This window comes from Drosophila sechellia, chromosome X (genome assembly GCF_004382195.2).
Source record: "Drosophila sechellia strain sech25 chromosome X, ASM438219v1, whole genome shotgun sequence".
NCBI classification, from domain to species: domain Eukaryota; kingdom Metazoa; phylum Arthropoda; class Insecta; order Diptera; family Drosophilidae; genus Drosophila; species Drosophila sechellia.
In genome coordinates this window covers 13382930-13403992 of record NC_045954.1, presented here as the reverse complement: position 1 = coordinate 13403992, position 21063 = coordinate 13382930, and the positions used below count along the sequence as shown (strand labels likewise).

General features: G+C 41.5%; 4 protein-coding genes across 4 annotated transcripts; 1 reads left to right on the top strand and 3 right to left on the bottom strand.

Annotated features, from left to right (window-relative positions):
- Window positions 1–428: 428 nt before the first annotated feature.
- On the bottom strand, window positions 429–2209 carry LOC6618425. The gene is made up of 3 exons (XM_002042659.2): window positions 2206–2209; window positions 1960–2061; window positions 429–1679 (listed from the first exon to the last, which is right to left on the bottom strand). The coding sequence occupies exons 1-3, from the start codon at window positions 2207–2209 to the stop codon at window positions 829–831; spliced, it is 957 nt and encodes a 318-aa protein (XP_002042695.2). The 3' UTR covers window positions 429–828.
- Window positions 2210–5403: 3194 nt separating this feature from the next.
- On the bottom strand, window positions 5404–6914 carry LOC6618424. The gene is made up of 2 exons (XM_002042658.2): window positions 6668–6914; window positions 5404–6548 (listed from the first exon to the last, which is right to left on the bottom strand). The coding sequence occupies exons 1-2, from the start codon at window positions 6830–6832 to the stop codon at window positions 5763–5765; spliced, it is 951 nt and encodes a 316-aa protein (XP_002042694.1). The 5' UTR covers window positions 6833–6914; the 3' UTR covers window positions 5404–5762.
- A 2097-nt stretch (window positions 6915–9011) lies between these two features.
- Window positions 9012–11097, top strand: LOC6618420. The gene is made up of 3 exons (XM_002042657.2): window positions 9012–9886; window positions 10060–10232; window positions 10316–11097. Exons 1-3 carry the CDS (start codon window positions 9063–9065, stop codon window positions 10387–10389), a joined length of 1071 nt encoding a protein of 356 aa, XP_002042693.2. The 5' UTR covers window positions 9012–9062; the 3' UTR covers window positions 10390–11097.
- A 7317-nt stretch (window positions 11098–18414) lies between these two features.
- LOC6618419 (larval cuticle protein 16/17) lies at window positions 18415–19673 on the bottom strand. The gene is made up of 2 exons (XM_002042656.2): window positions 19227–19673; window positions 18415–18824 (listed from the first exon to the last, which is right to left on the bottom strand). Exons 1-2 carry the CDS (start codon window positions 19537–19539, stop codon window positions 18616–18618), a joined length of 522 nt encoding a protein of 173 aa, XP_002042692.1. The 5' UTR covers window positions 19540–19673; the 3' UTR covers window positions 18415–18615.
- Window positions 19674–21063: the final 1390 nt, after the last annotated feature.

Here is a 21063-nt window from a genome sequence, read left to right as displayed (position 1 = left end):
CGGTTAGGCAAACAGCTACGGCTCGACTTTTTCCAGCTCGTCATAGGTGGCGCCACGGCTGGTGCAGATGGAACAGAATCAACCCATAGGTGGCGTCATTGTTAGTGTTAAGATTAAGGCGTTTTAGCAACTTCCCTATTAAATAAGCTGCAAAATAAGTGTTTTCATGGGAAACTTTGTACTGTCAAATAAGTGCTTAAAACTTGTATTGATTACAACGTGTGCACATTAATAAGCAATGGAATAAAACGCTACGCCCGCCACTAATGAATCGATTTTAACTTTATGAAAAGTTTTTATAAACTTTTCAATATACAAAGAAAGTAACAAAGAGTCTCGGTTACTATAAGTTTTTACATCGGCAGACGAAAGGTAGAGTTATATAGAATCGAGTGCATATACACTTTCTGATAACTGCGATATCTGGCTGAGTTTTACGATGCAGTGTTTATTAAGTCAGTGGGCGAAGGCAAATGGTTAATTATACTACAAGTTGACTCAAATTTATGGCCAACTAATCAATTGATTGTTGTTAATTGATAACCGATGTGATAACATAAGGTCCACATATAGAAGAATTTCCTCACATCCGCAATACCTCGAAATTTCCATGACAACTATTTCGAGCTATTATCACCAAACTCTATGAATGGGGTACTTTTTTTTTAGAATTACTGGGTGCATTACCATAAATTTTATCAGCTACGTTGCTCGATGTCCATCAAATAGAATTTAAATTTATACCTTAATCTATTTACTCGTGTTGTGTGGGTAAAAAAATAGATTTATTAAAAAAAAAATGAAATGAAGGCAAAGCTGTCCTTCTGTCTAGATCCTCACCAGAACCTCGTAGTTCTCCAGACGCACCTCCTCGCCACCGAATGGGATGTAGATGCAGCCGTGCGAGGGATGGATCTTGCCCACACCCAAGCTGTCGCAGTAGATGGCCCTGCCGACATAGAGGGGCTCACCGTCGACATTCGGACCGGAGGACAGGGCTCCGGGAGCCACATTTCCGTGCGAGGCCGGAACCCAACGGAATCCGGATCCCGTCAGCACCTGGACATCGGTGAGCTCGTGCTCCGCCTGGGCGTAGGCGGCATAGGCTTTCCCCTTCGCCGGCACCACTTTGGCTGGCAGCAGATCACCATTGCGGAACACCCTGCCCACGTAGATGGTGTCCCCGTTGGAATCGTGCCCAGCAACCAGAGCGCCATTCGGAATATTTGTGGCGGTGGTGTCGATCCAGCGTTCCGGCTGGCACAGCACCTCGTAGGCAAAGATCTTCACCTCATCGGAATCGTAGGGAATGTACAGGCAGCCGTGGGAGGGATGCACCTTGCCCATGGTTAGGCTGCCGGCATGATAGCCCCTGCCCGCATACAGATACTCGCCGTCCACATTCCGGCCCACTTTGACGGCGCTCGGGGGCACCTCCCCGTTCTCAGCCGGCAGCCACTCGTAGTTGTAGCCGGAGAGCACCTCGTAGTTCTCCAGCTCGTGCTCCTCGCGCGCATACGCCACGTAGGCCTTGCCCTTGTTGGGAATCACCTTCGCTGGCTGCATGTCGTTGGAGAAGAAGGCACGGCCCACGTAAATGGTGTCCCCGTCCGAATCGTGACCAGCCACTACGGCATTTGGCGGCACGCTGCCGTTGCTGAAGTGCATCCATCTGTGGTCTGGGGGATAATGCAAAAATGGAACGATTATTTATCAGCACTCCGAATGTTATACATAACTCTTTCAATTCGCGGCCTACCAAGTTGTTGATGGAAACTAAACTAGTTTAGAAACTAAACTAGGCCAAGTTATCCAAATAATATAGAGTAGGTTTCCAATCAATTTATATTGAGTTGCACCTCATAATGTACTTTAAAAATTGGTAACCATTTTTTATCATCTTCCTAGTTAAATGTTTTTATTTTTTGTTTTGGCATCTTTTGCTTACGACCTATTTACCTGCCATTTTCTTGTCCGTTCTCCAGCAGCTCTGACTTTCAACTGTGAAAGTGGACGATTTGATGGTCTTTTTGTGTTTCTGCCTCGATGTCGTTGATAGGGCTTATCGGGAATATACCTACACATGGCCAGATAAGAAGCCCGACCTTTAATGTCTTGTCAAGCTCTTGTTGAATTTCCCACCGATTGGCCAATTCGAAGTAATGAAGCTTAACATCGAGAAACAGGCGAGTTTATTTTACTAACCCATATTAACATACTGATAACAATAGCTTGTGCGTTTACAACTCGCGGTTAACCAGTTATTTCGTTTATTTGTAGTGCCACCTTTTCGAGTTGCCTTAAATCCGCGCATGCATCTCCATTTATCCGCCCAATATTCGCCAATTTGAATGGGGGAATCGCTTGATCCTTTATTTATTCGCCACATTGCATTTTCCGCATTTCCACTCGCCCAGTCGTCCACGCACTCCACTTATTTAGTGGTCGCTGGCTTTGCAGTTCATTTTCGTTCGTTTTCCTTTTGTTTTCCCCAGCATTGTTGCCTCTTTCAATGATTTTCCTTGTTTTGCCTTTCAAGTGGATCACTGTTATTTTTTGTTTGCATTTTCGCCCATTTACAACTATTTGAACAAGGGAAAACGTGGAAAACTGGGCGCAAAAGTTAAGAGGGGTTGCTGAAATTGCTGTGCAACGCAACGTTTGCACCTGTTTACAGTGGCTCGTGAATTCCCCCAATGAGGGGTTGGGCTGTGGGTGGCATTATTAAGCTTTCTGGTTTTCCCACGATTTCCCAGCAGCTTTGCGCGCTCCGCACTCGAGCAAACCAATTAACCAGAGATAAGTCTAACTTGACTTCAAACTGGGTAAACAAGCCGCATTCTCGAAATACGCAAAAATGTTGCAGATTATAATACTTTAAATCAACTTTGTTCGGTTTTCGTTGTGTATCTTCTTTTTGTGGCTATGATGTTTTTATGCCACTGCAGCCTAATGAATTTGTTTTCGCCCAGCCAGGCTCCACTACTCCATTTGGCTTTGTGCAACGTTTTAACCTCATTTTGGCCTCTTTATTTTCAACCCCCCCACCCCTTTCATTTCACTGTTTGGCCAACTTAATTTCCCCTAATACATTTTAATCATTTCCACAGTACCTCGAACTAAATGCCCTCCTTCATTAACCCCTTGCTGCCCCAACCCATCTATCTGTCACGCTTTCCGCTCTCGATTCGCATCCGTTCTCCATGGGTCCTTCTTTGCTGGTTATCCTTTTCTGGTCGCTTTGCTTGTCCTTGCCACACTGTAAAAAATAAAGTTGCCCACACCTGATTGGAGATAAACAAAGCTTCTCAGTTCTCACCACTTTTAAACTTAATTGTGTGAGTTAATAATTCAACTGTATCTAGGACTTAAAATGCATATTCCCAGTTTTTGCAGTGCATCTTCTATTGCAGGGCCAGTTGCAGTCGCGGTTTCGCTTTCTGGCCACACAATGCGGCAGTTTTTCGAGGGTAGCCAGGTGCGGCGAACGCAGGGGGGTTGCTTCTGGGCTAGGTGCATCCTGGTTTCAGGGCCCATCGCCGTGGGTCACATCCAGACGCACACATCCATATGTATGTATGTGTGGATCCATGCATGGACTCGTGCTGTCTAGTCGCCGCCGGTCACTCACGTGGGTCTGCGGTTGCGACTGGTCTGGCTTTGGCTTTGGGTTTGGGTTTGGATTCCTCCTCCCTCGCGCTGCTAATGGGTGCAGAAGCAGCGCCAACGCTTACATAACCCGCAGGAACCAGCCCCCTAACCCTTGGGCCACGCCCACGCAACACTGGTAACATCAACAAACCAAAGCCAACCGAAATGTGGAGCATTCAGTGGATTTAATGGTGCATCGTTGTTGTCCAGCACTTTAAGATGGTTCAGCTTTAAAAGAGGGGGGGCTGCGGTCAGGGGGGGGGGGGTGGGTCTGGGGAGCACTTAATGGCAGTCATCTGGTAATACGTAATTAGGGGCGGGGTTTCAACTGCAGCCAGAGCTTAAAGTCTCATCAACGAGTCCGGCAATTTCAATTGTTGCCCAGGACTTTTTGCAATTGGCATAACCAATGAGGCGGTTGGTGGAGAGGGGCTCCCCGCAAGGGGGGGGGAGAGAGGGGGTTTCGGCTGAAATGGGGGACTTTTTAAATAAAAGGGGGAAACGGGTGGCTAAAAAGCTGGGTAGTCACTAAACTAAACTGCAATGTGTGTGTGTTTTTGTGTCCTGGGACCATTTATGATTTGTGAAAAGTTTCGTGTGCACCGAGCGATGCGGTTTCATTGCCAGCCACGCCCCCTTCCACGCCCCTGTTAAAAGGCCCCAGCAGAAGCAACTTTTATGCACCAACTGTGTAAATTATTTACCGAAAGTGCTTTAAGCATCCCACAAATCAGGCCCCATAATCGAAAATCACGCAATTTCGCAATTTTAACATTAAAACACAGCTGCAGAATTTTTTCAAAACCAATCTGGTTTAAAATATTTAACTAAACTGAATAGGAACTATGTTGATAATAGTTCTTGGTTTTTTAATGTTTACAATTTAATTTTCGTGTGCAGTTAAAATGTAAACTTTTTTTTTTGGATATATAATAATATTAAACTCCCGGTTAACCTTTGCAAACAAAAAAAAAGGCAGACTATTTCACTATATTTAAGAACTCCTGCTGTTCACTGACCAATCACAGCTGGCAAGGATCAAAATGCTGCTGCCTTTTGGGAGGATCCACCACCAATCTCGGCACAAAAGGGAACTTTTAATTATACACCACCCCGCCTCCTTCCACCACCTCGCACTCGACTTCGCTTTTCCGGGCATATCGTGGCAGTTTCCATTTCCCGTCTCATTGCGAAACTTCTGAGCGCAACTTGAAAGGCAAAATGGGGAAAAGTGGAGTGCGGAAAAGCGAAGAAGTGAGAGGGGGATAGGGATATGGCATTTTACAGCTTGATTTCCATTTGCCCATTGGCTCTTTGTTTGTTTGCTGGCCTCTTTCTCTGTGGGTTTTTCCATGACCAGCAGATTCAACTGGTGTCGGCTTGCTGCAACTAATAAACAAACAAAATTATAACTATTTCTGCCACATATACAAACTTGATCACTTAATGGTAAAAAAATACAAAGAAATATAATGTAGATTGGAATTTGAGCTACTTGTATTTCCATTGTAAAGTTAATACTATTTAACTTTGTATAATTAACAATCGATACTGAAAAATGATAATAAATATTGCCTGAGTAAATATTTATTTATCTTTTTTCCAAGTGGCTTCAGTAATTAGGAAAATTCCTCTTCCTTGTTAACCCTTTAACAACATTTTCGGCAATAAAAACAAGTTTATTGCCGCACCCCCATGAATATTTGTCTTTGTAGCTAAACTTTTTGTCCCCAAGGAGCAATCGTCAGAAAATGTGTTTCATTGTAGTTTATTTCTTTCGCAGCTAGTTTGTAGTTGTAGAAGTTAAAAAAAAAGTTGCGAATAAAAAAGGGATTAATGGAGTTTACGCAGAATTTCGGCGGCTGGGCTCAAATTGGGCGCGCTTAACATATGTGGCCGTGCTTTGAGTGCTTTTTAATGAGACTTGCCACGAATTTGGATCGTAAACTGAGGTATTTAAGACTTGTTCCACTTCTGCTAGGAAATGTTCTTAAATATGTTTAAATATCAGTTCAAATACATAATTTTAAATCCATTTCATATAAAATATGGCTAGTTAAGTATAGAAAAAAAAATGAAAGTAAGTAAAGGCATTTCCCTTTAAGTAATTTTTAAAGTTGACCACTCAGCTCGTCGTCGAAATCGGAGGAGGGTGGCGTGTCCTTGACATCCGCCCGCACAGTGTACTCCTTCTCGTTGACACTGTAGTAGATGTTGAAGTACCTGCCCGACTGGATCCTCATGGCAAGGTAGCCATTCTGGCCGCGATCCTTGGCCGTCCGCTGGTAGATCACATGTCCGCTGCTCAGGATCACGCGCACCTCCTGCGAACCATCCTCGTTCTTCCGGGCATTCTGCCGCACGATCTGCACCAGCTGCGTCCTCAGTGGATTGGAACTGGGCTTCAGGCCCGGCAGCTGAATGAGCGGCTCACAGCGGCAGTTCAGCTTCTGGGTGAGCGGGCAGGTGGTCTGTGGATTGGATGACGAGCCGAGCAGTTGTCCCGGCACCGCGGCCACCGGCGCCACTGCACCCAGTCCCAGGTTGCCCAGATTCAGGCCGCCCAGAGTGCCGAAGCCGCCGTTTAGCGAACCGAGTCCCAGGCCGTTGATCAAATTGGGCAGGCCACCCACCCAGGTTCCGATAAGTGGAAGGTTCTGGCCAAACTGTGGCAGCCAGCCGGACTGCGGCTGCTGGCTCTGGGCATTCGAACTGGAGGCCACAGGAGTCACTACCGTGATCGGCTGCAATGGCTGCAGGGGCTGCAGTTGCTGCAGCGGCGGCAATTGCTGGAGGGGCGGCAGTTGCTGCAGCGGAGGATTCACATTAAGGCCATCGAAGAAAACGGGATAGTTGCCGCTGGAACCAGACAGGCTGCTCTGGCCACCATTGGCAGTCTGGGAACACGATTAAGAGGAAAAGAAATGGTTTAAAATGTATTGGTTTAACTTAAAATCTACACTTAAGTTTGCCAAGACTATTTTGCTTTTCCAAGCAATAGTCGATAATCACTTACCAATTGGCGTTTGTCACGTCGTTCCAAGGACTCCATGGCATCGTCCTTTTCCATGGATTTTTCAGTGGAAGTGGGTTCCCTTGTGCTTGCCGTCGTTGTTGTGGTTAAAGCCATTCCAAAAGTAATGGCAGCCATAAAGATGGTAAAACGTAGAATGTTGGCCATGTTTGGTAGTACAAGTTTTCCCTTCAATTGTATTTTTTAAATATATATTTTTTGTATTTTGTAAAGATTGTTCTTTATCAGAGCTAGCTTTGAGTTGCTTTGCTGTGGTGATCAGGCTCGCCACTTCTTATATATGATTTTTGTGGTCATATTGCGATATTAAATGATATTTTGGGGTGCAGTTAATTGAACCAGATTTGCCAAGAATCAAAATGGTGATAAAAAACTCGCTTTGCTCACACAAAATGTGGGTCAGCATTTAATAACGGCCATATACTTATTTATATATTCCTGGAAAATTACAGCATCTTCATTTGAATGCTTATGGAACTTAAATTCAATATTCACTCACGCACTTATTGACCAACATACAATGCCACTGGTGGATCTGCAGGTGTCCATTAATTTTCCAAACTTGTGCAATTAATTTACCAAGCGAATTCAAACAAATTGCTTACCTTTACTCCCCCATTGTTTGCCAATTTTATCCAAATTAATTCCTCATACATTGCACACGCCTAAGCTAGCAATCTTTGCCTCCCGATTTACTTACTCAACAAATGGAACACCACTTGTATGGTGTGTATCAATTGGGCATTACTTATAGATTTTAGAAGATATATTATATGTAGGATTTTATTTTAAAAATTCGAAAAAAATCGCTATGAGGGAAATGTCATTAAATATGCCGGCACATAAAAATACACAGTAGCTATATAACTTTTTGACAAATTGCCTGGGGCTTGCCATGTCCAGCGGCCAAAATCAAATCAAATTAAATTTGTGCCAACAAAACAGGAAGAAAAAGAAGAGGAAACGCAAAATGCGGGTTGGCTGGCGGAAAATGTTTCGTTTGCATGGAAATTTCGTAGTAAGATTTTAAATTTTCCCAAAGGCAAGCAAAGGAAACTAAGAAAGAAGTGGAGTGAAATGAACAAGTTGCTTGACAGCCGCTTGCTGTTGCGGACTCATAAATCAAAAACTTTTTTGACAAATTGCACATTAAAGACGCCTTTGGTTCAATTAAATAGAAATTGAATTAAATTATAAAGCTGCATGCCCTTGAAATATGCAAAAAATCAGAACCAGAATTATGATCGAAATAAGCAGCCAAAATGATTCAAAGTGTTAACCGGTTTGTCGAGCAAAAGGTCTTAAAAATAACACTTTAAAACGTTAAAGTTTAACTGCGTTAAACTCAGGAAAATAATTTAAAAAAAAAACTTAGTAAACCATATTAAAATATCATTTAAAGCTGTGCAAGTTATATTTTTTAATTTTGTTAATGAAACACAAGTTCTAAATAAAAACACAGACGGTAACTGAACCAATGAACTTCGATCACCCCTGGAACAAACAAACTGCGAACCAAATACCCATTAGCACATTTACCAGCTCACACACAATGTGGCGATTATAAAGATTTTTACAATCCTGCATCTGAGCTCCTCCTCCTCACCCTCTCCCCATTCATTCAGTTGTACATATGTTTATTTACCGATTTTCATCATCTTTCGGTTGTACATGATCATATAGTGATGCATTTTAACCCTTGGCTGCTGAACGGGGTGATAAGAGTATTTAACATTCTTGGTAATTGAAAAATAGAAATACAAACGGAAGGCAACGCTGCGTATACGTAATGTGTGGAACTATAAATGTTTTGGTAGAAATAACTCTTGCTTGAAAATTATACACTATTAAACATTTTTCTAAATAATATTACTGGCTTAAAAAACTAAAAATTATTCCCAGCTTAAACGTAGCAAAAAATTGAAAAATATTAAAGATATACACTGCGTATGAATAATATTCTTTGCAAGCAATTAAGATAATCGCATTATTTACTTTTATGTTACAAATTAGATAATGCGATTATAGTATTCCAAAAAGCCATGATTTGTGCCAAATTATTTTTTGTTCAACTTTATTAATTCACGGGTTAAGTCCGCTTTGCCTGTTTATTGTGGGACCTTCTCCAAAGTGGCCGTTTCAAAGCCAGCGTATTTGCCGTTCTGGCGCATAACGGTATTGTACATGTATAATGCATATATATATTCCCGATGTCTAGAGTGCAGCCGACGATAATGGTGATGATGATGACGATGATGATGATTCAGTCAACTTGAATTCTGCTGCAGCCTGCAGCGACTGACTGCCTTTGATTCGTATAAATACAAGTCCGGGCCTTTTGGCAGCGTGCAAAAGGCAAGGAAAAGCGCCCGCAGACATGTCATCAAACAGAATCCGGCCGGAGTTGGTCCTCCTGCAGGTGCTGCTACTGGCGGCCACACTAATCCCTTTGCTGCAGGCCGGGATAGTTACAGCACCGTACTCCGCATCGGATTCGGATTTGGATTCGGATCCGGACACCACCGCCACCACCATCACCACCACCGACAACTACAACCCGCATGCGGAGGAGCTGCAACTGGAATCGGAGACGGAGGCCACTGCTGCTCAAGTGGATGGCCAACGCATCGACTGCAAATTGACTTTCGATGCGGCGACAATGGACTCGTTAGGCTGCCACAATGAGGGGGCGTTGCCAGAGAGGGGGGCGTTACCAGGCAGTGGTAATAAGCCGGTGGAGGAGATGCCTGCGGCAAATCCGGACTGGCGGCGCCACTTGAAGTCCCCGGACAGTCAGCCCATCTATGAATTACAATTGGTTGTTTGGCCCACTGACATCGAGGATGGTGATGACTTCAGTCCACCGCTGGCCACCACAACAACAACAGAAACAACAACAACGACAGCTAGGACCACTAGAGCCACCAGTAGCACCACTAGCACCACCCCCAAGCCCACCCAAATTGGGACACCTATTGAGCAAATATGGCCATTGTACGAGGATCAATTGGTTGTATTTCCGCAAATGGACTTTGAAGAGGAGAATCTTGATTATTTCTTCGACGAAGTGCCACCACCCACTTCACCGACCACCGGTCGCCCGGTGACCACCAGTCATCCCACGGGCACGCCCACTCCCACGCCCATTTACGTTGTGCAAAACTATCACGTTATACACCCCAATGGCACCGAGGAGTACAAGTGAGTGGATTTCCATTAATTAAGCAAAACAAAACAAATATTCAAACTAAATGCAAACTAAGGTTTTTGGATATATATATATATATATATATATATAATTTTGTTAAACACATAAAATACGCTAATCAATCATATAAATATTCCCAATAAAATATATTGCCAAATCCCCCCAGATTGGTGATGAGCAACGGCCTGGTGAACTACAAGAAGCTGTACTCCAAGAAAGTGGGTGACCGGCTGATCAACGTGCAGGAGGGCTACAATTCGGTGCCCATTCCCGGACCCAAAAACCAAATCCAGACGCAGTACTACATTGCCGACGAGCGGGGCTACAATGTCTATAGAAGTGAGTGTGTCCAGAGTTGCCATCAATAGTGATTGTATATTCCATTTTCCATTTTCCCACGCCCCCTCCTGCCGCCCGCGCAGTCGAGCTCCACTATTACCAGCCAGGGTTGCCCAAACATTTGCATTACAAAGCCACAAAAGCGACCAATATGTGAATGAGGATGGGCAGGATTTCCAGCTGGCGGCACAGTGGTGCTAACCACTAGCCACACTAAGTAAACATATATATATTTTTTTTGCATTTTTTTTATAACTTATTTTAGCTGAAGTGTTGCCAATAAATTGTAAAGAAAACTGGTCTTATTTTTATTTAGTTTTTGCTTGTGAAATGAAACAACATTTTTTTTAAATAGATTAAACTGGCATTTATACGAAGATATATTTGTATCTTTTTTTCTGCTTTGTTTGCATATATTTATAAAATGTATAAGTATTTATTTATTATAATTTTTCGACCCAATGTTCACTTTGTTGGGGGCAAACAAATGGCGAAATAAAATGTAGAGCCCACAAAATGATTTGCAGTGTTTTTATTTTGTTTGTCTGTAGCTTTTGGTGTTACGTATATGTTTTTTGTTTTTGCGTTTTTTGTCCATTGCTGGTTTGTATTTTGTTTTTTCACCATTTTTATTTCACCAGATTTTGCAAACACCCAATGTTGTTGTTGTTAAGCCCGATTTCTATTCTATTTGCTGTTGCTTTCTCAATCGCAGTGCTACTGATTGCCATCTTCGGTGGCTGCTGTGCAGCTGCTGCACTGAGAGAAAAGGTTTTAGATATACATAATATAAGTAAACAAAAATAATAAGTTAATATTGCTAAGATTGAGATGTTTTGGTACATTTGATGTATGCTTTAATGGTGAATGAATAATGAAAGTAAGTTATGATAACAGATTTCAGTATTTAGCCATATTAATTAATTTAATTATATATTATATTATATATATATATACATATATATATATATATATATTACTATTTTATATTGATTTTATTTTATTCTTAAATTTTATAATTTTTATTGAGATTTATTATCTATATTAAACATTATTCTTACAATCAGTTTGAGTTTCTCTGAGTGCACGCTGTTTTCGCACTTAAAAAACCCGTGGGCAGTCGAGGGTTAAGGGCAGTGGCAAGGATGATGCTGATGATGCCATTTAGATGCATATCAAAGTATTTCACTTTTGCCCAATCCTTTTGGCATTTTTGCATACATATGTACGTATTTATTTATTTATTTACTTTTTGCCTTCTGCTGTAGCTGCTGGCAATGTCTTTGTTGTTTCTTTCAATTGTAGTTTATGGCTGTTCCTTGCCTCGATTTTCCACCCGTTACACCACCCCGCTCCCCCTCCTCTACCGCATTTTCCCTGTTTGTTGTTTATGCCGCAAAGTTTTCTTGGTCCTTGGGCGTCAGCCTGTTGGCAGCTGTGCAAAGTTCCTTTTTGGGTCTCGGCTTATGATTATTTAAATTCATGTCCTACCTTACTTTATCGGTTTGCCCCGATTTCCATGATTTTCCCAGAATATGTAGCTAAATATTTTCATATGGGTTATCTGGCAATTAAATTGGAACACGACTTTTCCATTTTAATAGAATCTTAAAAAGTTTAAGATATATTTTGCAATATACACATGTACATTTTGTATATAGTACACATATATCCCCAGAATATCTACCTGTAAATAAAGTGATATAACTACTAAAACTGGCTTTCAAGCACTCGATTTTCCTGGGCTCACCAACTCCCCCCCCCATCTGTTTTTCCCCCTCTCAAACCTTTGGCAAAGCTCTCCTTGTTTTCCATTGTTTATTTGGGTTATTTTTCAGTTTGCAGCTCGTATATCCGTTCCTTGTCGTCTTGGCCGTACGTCGTTCCTTTTACGGCCTTTGTAATTATCACTTTAATGAACTTTGCTAGTTTGATAGCGCACCTCGCCAAAGGTAGCATCCCCCCCTCTCTTCCAGATACCCGCAATGGGGCCAATGAGTGAGATGGCAGCACCCGGGGGAAGAAAGAGACGGCCGCTGAGGCGGCGGAAAGAGAGGCTGCGATTGCTACGTGCACGAGCGGCTCTCGCTTTCTTCTTCCCGCGCGTGGTGCTCCTGTAGTTTTTATTAAGGAATAAAATTAGTGAGCGCGTGCCGGGAACGCCAAAAATGCCAGGTGCAGTTCGTCCTTTTGCTTTCCTTCGTCCTTTCGCTCCCATTTGCAGACCCATTCTTGCGCTCTGAAGGAAACGGAAATGGATGGCGAAAGTCTCGGGAGCACTGAAAGAAATGGACTTAAATGGACGTTTTAATAACCAACTAACGGACATCATTATAGGTATTCATATTCGTTGCTCTAAGATTAGAAGGGTATATCTGAGAAGTGGGAAGGTATGTAACAGCTAAATGTGGCATTTATAAAAAAATTAAATTATTAAAGCGGAAGTGGCCAAATAATATGTATTTCTTAGTCTGAGACGGTAAAATATTATATTTCTAATAAATTATAGTTCTATATTTGTACTCCATACCTATACTTAGATATTTTATTCCACTACATGCGCCTCAGTTTTCCAAGAATATCATTTTTTACTTAATTTCTTGTTTTGTGTTGCACTACCACTTTTTTTTCAGTGCATTTCAGACGGACTGAGTTCAAGTTGAGCCAACGAAACACTGACTGCAACAGAGGCCGAAAGTTATGCGAAGCGAATGTGCGCAAAATAATGCAAGATAAACGCGCCAATTTCCATGAGAAGTAAACGAACAACAAATTCGCAGGCGGAAGAATCGTGGAACCAAGTGGAATTTAATGGGGAGAGCCAAGTGGTGGAGCACCAAAAAAAAAAAAAATAGTAATAATAATAATAAAAACTGAAATACTAATAATGCTACTCGTAGAAAGAAAACAATTGCACTTAATATTGAAAAACAATTTAGGCCTTTTAAGTGCAATTAGCTAAATACCCAAATATGTTGGCAAACCAATTATGAAATATATATAATTTAGAAATTAATTGCTAAATTTGCGCTGGGCGCCTTTAACCCGTGCGAGAAATGAATGCGAGTATTAATTAACGAGCGATTACACAAGGATCATGCTTTAATCAGCCGAATGCCGAATTACATACATACATCGTGTTCAGCGAAATAAAACCCCAAAATGTGTGAATGTGCCAAATGGAAAATGCCCGGAAAAGTGGTCGAGCAATGAAAATGGCTGCGAAGCGAAACGAAATGAAAATACAAATTGAAATGCAGCAAAGTCGCCGGCGTTGTCGTGGTTTATTTTCCAGCGCCACGGCAATTAATCATAAAAGCAGATTTTAACACGAGCTGACTTTATGCCATATAGTATATATATCATATGCACACATACATATATACTCGCTCGCTTCTCGCAGCTCGAACAATCCATGAAGTGCGCCAAATATCTTGTAATGTGATTATCAATGTGTGCGTATGGCCATGGAACATGGGATCGTCGTCCTGTGTGTTCCGGATTCGGCAACTCAGTTCCAGAGGACTCCTTGCCGCGGCCAGCGAAAAAATTCATTGATTTAACAAATAGCTTCGTGTTCATTTAAAACCAAAGAGGCAGAGCAACAAAAAAACAAAAAAAAAAAAAAAATTAACTGAAATTACGCCTTTTTGCGGCCAACAAAAGAGCGTGCTTTATATGCATATACTATATGTTAAATGTTTTTTATATGCATTATTATGCTGCTACTAACCTGGTCGAAATTCTGCTCGTTCGCAATGCTCTTAGTGGATTTTCGTTAAAAATTTAAATTAAATCCACCGTTGTTGTGCGGCTGGCGCTTCCCTTTGTCCTGCTATTATTTTTTGTTTGTATTCTTGTCGCCCGATTTTCTGGTAAGCACATTTTTTATTGGCTAAAGCGAAAATAATTGGTCGGACTTCACTTAATGTATGCCCACAAAACAAGTGGCTCGAATCGAGTATCTCTCTTGTTCAAGTTGACGAGCGGCAATTTGTGGTGATTTTTAAATATTTATAAGGGCACTTATTTGCTGATTTAGTTTAGTCGGTTTTTTTCAGCTTTCGAGCGATCGATTGATGAGCATTAATTATTTAATTAGCACTCGTTTACTCCATAAAGAATGTTGCACAAATGTTTTTAATTCGCATATTATTCATTTGGCTGTTTATTGGTCTGTTTTTTTTTAATTACACAAAATATGGTTAAGATATCCAAACCAGCAGTTAGCCCAAAATTCCTCATATGTTTCAGCATAAATTGCTGGGCCCCAATTCAATTTGTAATGTTAATTCTCTGCCAGGAAATTCGGCCGCAATGCCAGTTGCATTTAATCCGCTCCCAATAAAGTAATTCCAACTGCAAAGTTCGCAAATAACTAAAAAAAAAATGTGCGAAATTTGTGCAAATTCAAAAGGAAGAAGGTGCACACGAGTTCATAGCATAATTTGCGGCGTGCATGCTAAAATAATGAATTTCCGCTTGCATAAACAAAGGAGTGTGGCCAAAGGAGTTAGTTAGACAGGATCTTGGCGGACAACTTGTGCCTGGCAATTGCATTAGAGCAGCAGCAACAAAAAAATAAAAATAATTGTTGGGAAAAAAGAACGCAACCAAGGAATGCAATTAGCTTGCACTTCATAATTGACTCAGGGCTGCAGTTGAGCTGGCTCCACACAATGCTCCCCTCGCCAATGATTCGTTGTGATTTTCCGGCTCTCGAGTGTGCCCAGCTTGATTTCTGAGCGCTTTGCCATATTTTCGTTTTTAATGAACCATTTTCTGGTTCATTTGACTGCGCTAAGCCCAGCCCTATGATAATTTCATTTCCTCTCTTTTCTTGCTCGTTTTTGTGATGGTTAACTGCCAGGATGCGGTGTCCTGTGTCTGCTGTCCGCTGTCCTTTTCCCCTGCTTTTTTTTTGGTGTGTTTGCAGGATCTCGCAGCCTTTTGCTGCGGTCGCTGATGAACTGCACACATCAGCCGGCACGGCACCCACCGGCAACGACAAACAACAGCAATGTCCTTTTGCCACATCCTGTCCACCCACACACCTGCCATGTGTCCCGTGTCCTGCGTCCTTTGGGAGGTGGCACCCCGCCAGCCGCACCCCGCTAAACGCTACTTTCGCTGCTTAAAAGCCATTTTTGCATTTTATATTTAATTTTTTTCGCCATCCTTTTTCGACACGCCCCCCACCTGTGCCCTCAACGGGTGTGCCGCAATGCTTATCCCTTTTTTTCGCATACCCTTTAAAAGGGGTAGCCTGCATTCTATGTTAACTTCAAGCAGCTAGTAGAAACATTCGAAAATATTTGTAAAAGTTTATAATATTTGAAACAGTACTGCAATGTGTTTTTATGCTTAAAATAGTAAATAAATACTTTTAAGGAAATCAATATGGATTAAATGTAGTATCAATAAAAAAATGTTTATTAAATTATAAAATTAAATGGTAATTTTTTTTGGATTTTCATAGATAATATCCATAGGTAATTTAATGCGGCATCGTTTTAGCGTGTTTTTATCTATGGTCAGGCCAAGTTAATTTTGGTCCTTGCTCATTTTTTGCGTCCTTTCCACCTCTGTTTATTCTTCATCCTTTGGCTTTGACTTACTTATTTTTTTCCGTCGCCATTTTCGCTTTTTTTCGGTGTTTGTTGCTGTTGCCGCAGCATGCAAACATTTTGTAGCCGTTTCCTGGGCAACTGAGGGAGTGGCAAAAAGGAGGCCCATGTCCCAGTTAAACTTTGCCTGCTTTGTCACATTTGCAATATTTATTGCCTTTTGATTATATTTCAGGCGAGCGAGGAAAAATATTTATATTTTTTTTGGGCTGGCATTTACGATTCGGCTGATGTGAATTTAATGGAAAAATAGAAAACTAGAATGGGTTATGGCATTGACATTGAACTGATGGGAAGGGGCATGGGAAATTTCTCATGGTTTCCCTTTAATCAAGTCGAAGTTTTTCAAGAATTTATACTCCCTTTATGCTGTCTTTTTTTTCCTGTTTTTTTGCTGTTACTCAGTTGCTGGATTGTTCATCTCTTTAATAAGCGTCAAAGTTAACAAAGTTGCAACTTAACTTTTTCCCTTGTATTTGGTTTTATTCCATTCTTATTTTCCGTTCCATTGCCCCTCGCCTCAATCCATTTCGCCGGCTTTTTCTTCCCGGAAAAGATTTGTAAAGTTTTATTGATAATTCTAACGACTCCCGGCTACATGTGTTCGTCCTGCAGGAAGTCGGAAAGTGGAAAAGCGAGAAAAGCGGCAAAGCCTTAGTTCTGGAGGGGATTTCGAAAGGGGATTGCCGGTTCGTGTTGAACTGCAAAGGCACTTTAAGTACTTGGCCAAATTGGTTTTATTGTGTTTTTTTCGTATTACAATACACGAACTGTGCAGTCCACACTTAAACAAAACTGAGCAAGAGACACTCTAATTACTGATGATTTCAAATAGACTTTCTATTTAAATTCAGTAGACTATACATTTTATTTGAAATATATCAACCCCACCTTCTGTGAACCCAAATTGTTTTAATCAAAATGCCAATTTACCATGACTTTCGGCACTTTTCATTAACATCAAAATTGAGTGTAAATAGTTGAAGTTTGCTTGCACAAAATAAATTAAAATATATTATTATTTCGAAATGCTGGCATCAGCAATGCCGTCGCATTCAATTACGCATAACGATTGCAGAGTTAATTTTTATAAAATGTACGCAAATAGACTGGTGGCCAAGAGCATCTAGCTATTTGCGTAACCAACCCATTTTGCCTCCTTTCATTTTTATTTTCTTAAGTTTCGTGGCTTTTCCTTTGGATTTATCTTGGGGTCTGTGGAGCCGAGCTCCTCAATGCGAACAGTGGCAAGCCATCGAGTCAAGTGTCGAAGGCCACGAACCACCTGCCCCAACCGCCCACATTGCCACCCGTTTTTCACCCATTTTCCAACCACGTGCCACCCACTTTGGCCACCCACTTTCCATCGCCTTTTTTTCGGCTTAGCAAAGCAGCGAAGCAAGTATTGCTTTCATTGCAACCAAAAGCTTGCGCTTCTGCAATTTCCTTTTTAATCCAATTTATTTTTGTTTGTCTTGATTAGCAAAATATTCTGCGATTTAAGTGCTTAATGTTCCTTTTCTCTTTGGCAAACAGGCGCGTATTTCATCTTCAGTTATTTAATCATTATTCTTATGCAACACTTGGCTTAATCTGATTTGAAATCAATTTCAATTTTACGAGCACACAAATCATGCTTTATTTTTTTGTCGAGGGTCCAGCAATTAAGCTGGTCCATTGCAATCCGATCTCAAGATGATTTTTTATGGCCTTTTATGTTTTATGGCTTAATAGTCGGCCAAAAACCAAAAAAAAACAAGCAGCTGCCAGTTGAATTCATTCCGCAAGTCAGCCGAGCGTTGAACTCGTTTCCCAGGTATCCTGTCGGCACTTAATAAATTTATGATGAACCTTTGCACACTCTAGAGCTGCGAATCGGAGATTCCATTCCATTTCGTTTCAAATCGCTGCTGCGTGGAACTCAAAGTCTTACACTTCAAATGAAAAATATTTTTCTATTTTACAGACATAAAGATATACATATACCATAGATACATACATATATACGCAGATACATAGACATATAAAGACAGTTACATAGATACTTAGATATATAAGGATAGACACATTTATTGTGTGTAATACAATAAATGATGTTATTGTTTATTTATAAATTTTTTCTAATTTATCAATTATTTTATTTTTTTCTAAAAATAGCCTATAGCCTTTTTCTCTGTGCACTGGACATTTTCTTGTTTGGTTTCGTTTCTTAATTGCCCTCGGCCCGAGAACCTCGCCAAAAATGTGTTAAAAATGCAAAAATATGGCCAGATATCCAATATATATACAAATATATACAAATATATGTATATATATATATATATAACCCCAGGGTGGCGAGGGGCCGCCCTGCACTTGTATGTTTTATTGCCCGAAACGCTTTGTGGTAAATTTATTGCCAAATTGTCGGCGACTTTCGAAAAATCGCAAAATCTTCGCAACGAACTCTGTTAAGGGGGCTGGAGGCGCGAAGGGGCGTGGACAACAATAAAAAAAAAAAAGATCCACAAAACAGCTACAAACAACTGGAAACATCTTCAATAATAAATTCATAATTTTTCGCTGCTTTGCCTTAATAAATTTTTATTATTTTTTAATCCCATTTCATTGAACACAACAAAAATGTGGACAGAAATTAAATTCATAATAATATAATACGAGTAGTCGGGGCACAAAATTAAAAAAAAAAGATAAGGTATAAAAAACGATGTAGGGAGCCAATAATAATAATGGGCATGGTGTGCAATTACGAACTCTCAGTAGCGGCCCCTACGATTTGTCCCCGCCCCCCGGGGCGTGGTCGTCGTGATGGAGGGGTTGCCATGGACATCCAGACGGGATTGGTACTGGGATTGGGACTGGGAACTGGAGACGCCATCGGATGCCGCGGATGCCGCAGATGCCTCGCTGACCATGGGCACCTCGATGGAGCGCGGCAGATTGGGATATTCCTGCGGCGTGATCGCTGTGGGCGTACCAAAATAATATAATTTAATATAAACCAGATTCGAGTGGAGGGAGGGCTATTTGTGCTTTTGGGCTGGAAATAATCGACGGCGTGTTTGCGTGTCTTATTAATTTTCGCTGAAAGAGTTGCGATAATGGTTGGCTCGTTTACATTAATCATTTTACTCGTGGTCAATTAAAGCCGTCATTCGTGTGCTCTCATTCGGAATTATAGATTTGGTGTAGCAAATATAAAAAAAATTTAACAAATAATATCCTTCCTATGAAAATAAATTGCTTTTCTATTTATATACTAGATAATACATAAAATATTTATAAGAATGAAAGCCCCTTGCCATCACTTTAAAATTCTTTGTGATCACTTCACACCGAAAACCGTTAAGCAATTTCCGATACTTACACTGATTCTGTCGATAGCCAAACTGATCGGCATTGTAGAACACGGTGATGTAACGCCCGTCGGTCATCCGATAGGCATAGTAGCCCACGACCATCAGGGTCTTCACATCGTTGATCTTAACGAAATATCCGCGTTCATAGCGAGCTGTTCCATCGTCCAACTCGAAACGATATTCGTAGCTGCCGTCGGGGTATCGGTTATCGAATCGATCTAGTAATCGCGCACTGGGCGCCGACTCTTTGATCTGCTGTGCGGAAATGAGGGTGGCACTGAGCAGGAAGATGGCGAGCAGGATCGAACCGGAAGTGGCCATTTTAACTCGGATCGGTGCAAATGTGTGTGTGTGTGGATGTATGGATGTAATGTGATTTATGGGTGGTGGTGGGATGTGTGGGATGTTTGGTCTACGCTGGTGGACTGTGTGTGTGCTGTCGCGCGTTGTTTTCTTAGCGGTTTAATTCGGAAACAGTGTAACTTTGGCTTTTTATAGTCGCCATCGAGAAGGCAGCGAGGCGAGCAGCGCAGTCGGCGGCGACCGAGGCAGCGAAGATCTTCAGCCTGAGCGGCGGGATATCCGAAAGGGTGACTGAGAGCCAAATACACGGCTAGAAAAGGAGTTGCCCCGTTTAACCATGCGCAATCCTCGCAGTAAGCCAGCTAATATAGTGACTGCATTCCAAAATAATTAGATATTTCTTATGGGGCTTGTTTTTATTTTATTGGTATCTATCAAAGGTCATGAAATATTTTGATAATATTTATATATCTATATGTACAATATAATGCAGAAAACGTTCCTTTTTCGCTCAGTGCACTCACATATCTCTGAGCCATTGCCGTCAAAAATTCTCGACGCTTAATCATATAAAAAAAATCTTAATTTCATCTACTTACACACATGCTTATCGGTGTGCCCAGCTCAATGGGTTAAAGGGGGCGGTTGGGGCGGGGCAGGGGCTGGACAGGTTGCTAACTGGGCAATTTGGTTGCGCCTCTTTTGTGTGTTTGCTTTTGCCGCTGTTCGCACGGCCGCCAAATTGCTCACAATGGGTTAACAGGGGGTTTCGGTAGGTGGCTAAAGTGGGGATTCCGGGGGTTAAGGTGGAAAGGGGCGGGTTCGTTCAAGGGGGCGGATGAGGCGGAAAGGGCGTGGGGCTAAGCAATCACAGTTCGAAACTGATACGGCAGACATAATCGATTTGCAGTCAATTGATGGATGGCCAGGGAATCGCTACAAAGTGCCTTTTGTGCTAACCGCTGAGAATGGCTGTTCAACAACTAATAGGCATTTTAATTCATGTCTTTATCAGGCTGTAGAAAATATGTTTTTTTTTTTTTTAATTTTTTGAAACTCTTTAGATATAAATGAAGACTGAAGTGAGGAGTAGGTTTCTTTATCAACCCAATCTTTATTGTTGCTTTCTATGCTTAATATACTATTATAATAAAGCTAATAAGCTGGTGTAATGATTTATAAAAATTGCATTACATTAAGCTAAATATATTTATGGTTTAAGACATAAAGATATAAAGGAAGCGGATCCTTAGATTGCAGCCCACGGTGCTGGGCAGCAGCTAAAAATACTACAATTCTTGCACCCTACAATTTGGCCAGCCAGTACGTGCCGCCTGTCATCGTTAAGGCAGCGTATTCCAAGCGGTGAAGATGCAACATCAGGGGCGGCACAGTATCGGAACGGTGGGTGAAAGAAGGGGGGTAGACATGGAGCAGCAGGAGCGAACGAGGCGAGCGTCCTGTGGCCAATTAGGGCTAATTTATGATTTCAATCATTTCTTAATTGCATTTAATGTGTAGCGATTTAGCGAACACAGGCCT

Excerpts from the sequence above, each read along its gene's own strand:
- LOC6618419 (XM_002042656.2), bottom strand. The coding sequence starts at position 19,539 with ATGGCCACTTCCGGTTCGATCCTGCTCGCCATCTTCCTGCTCAGTGCC. Across the intron at positions 18,825-19,226 it reads TGGCTATCGACAGAATCAGT|CGATCACGCCGCAGGAATAT; the intron begins GTAAGTATCGGA and ends GTACGCCCACAG.
- LOC6618425 (XM_002042659.2), bottom strand. Across the intron at positions 1,680-1,959 it reads AACGGACAAGAAAATGGCAG|ACCACAGATGGATGCACTTC; the intron begins GTAAATAGGTCG and ends ATTATCCCCCAG.
- LOC6618420 (XM_002042657.2), top strand. The coding sequence starts at position 9,063 with ATGTCATCAAACAGAATCCGGCCGGAGTTGGTCCTCCTGCAGGTGCTG. Across the intron at positions 9,887-10,059 it reads AATGGCACCGAGGAGTACAA|ATTGGTGATGAGCAACGGCC; the intron begins GTGAGTGGATTT and ends AAATCCCCCCAG. Across the intron at positions 10,233-10,315 it reads GGGCTACAATGTCTATAGAA|TCGAGCTCCACTATTACCAG; the intron begins GTGAGTGTGTCC and ends CCGCCCGCGCAG.
- LOC6618424 (XM_002042658.2), bottom strand. The coding sequence starts at position 6,832 with ATGGCCAACATTCTACGTTTTACCATCTTTATGGCTGCCATTACTTTT. Across the intron at positions 6,549-6,667 it reads GACGTGACAAACGCCAATTG|ACTGCCAATGGTGGCCAGAG; the intron begins GTAAGTGATTAT and ends TCGTGTTCCCAG.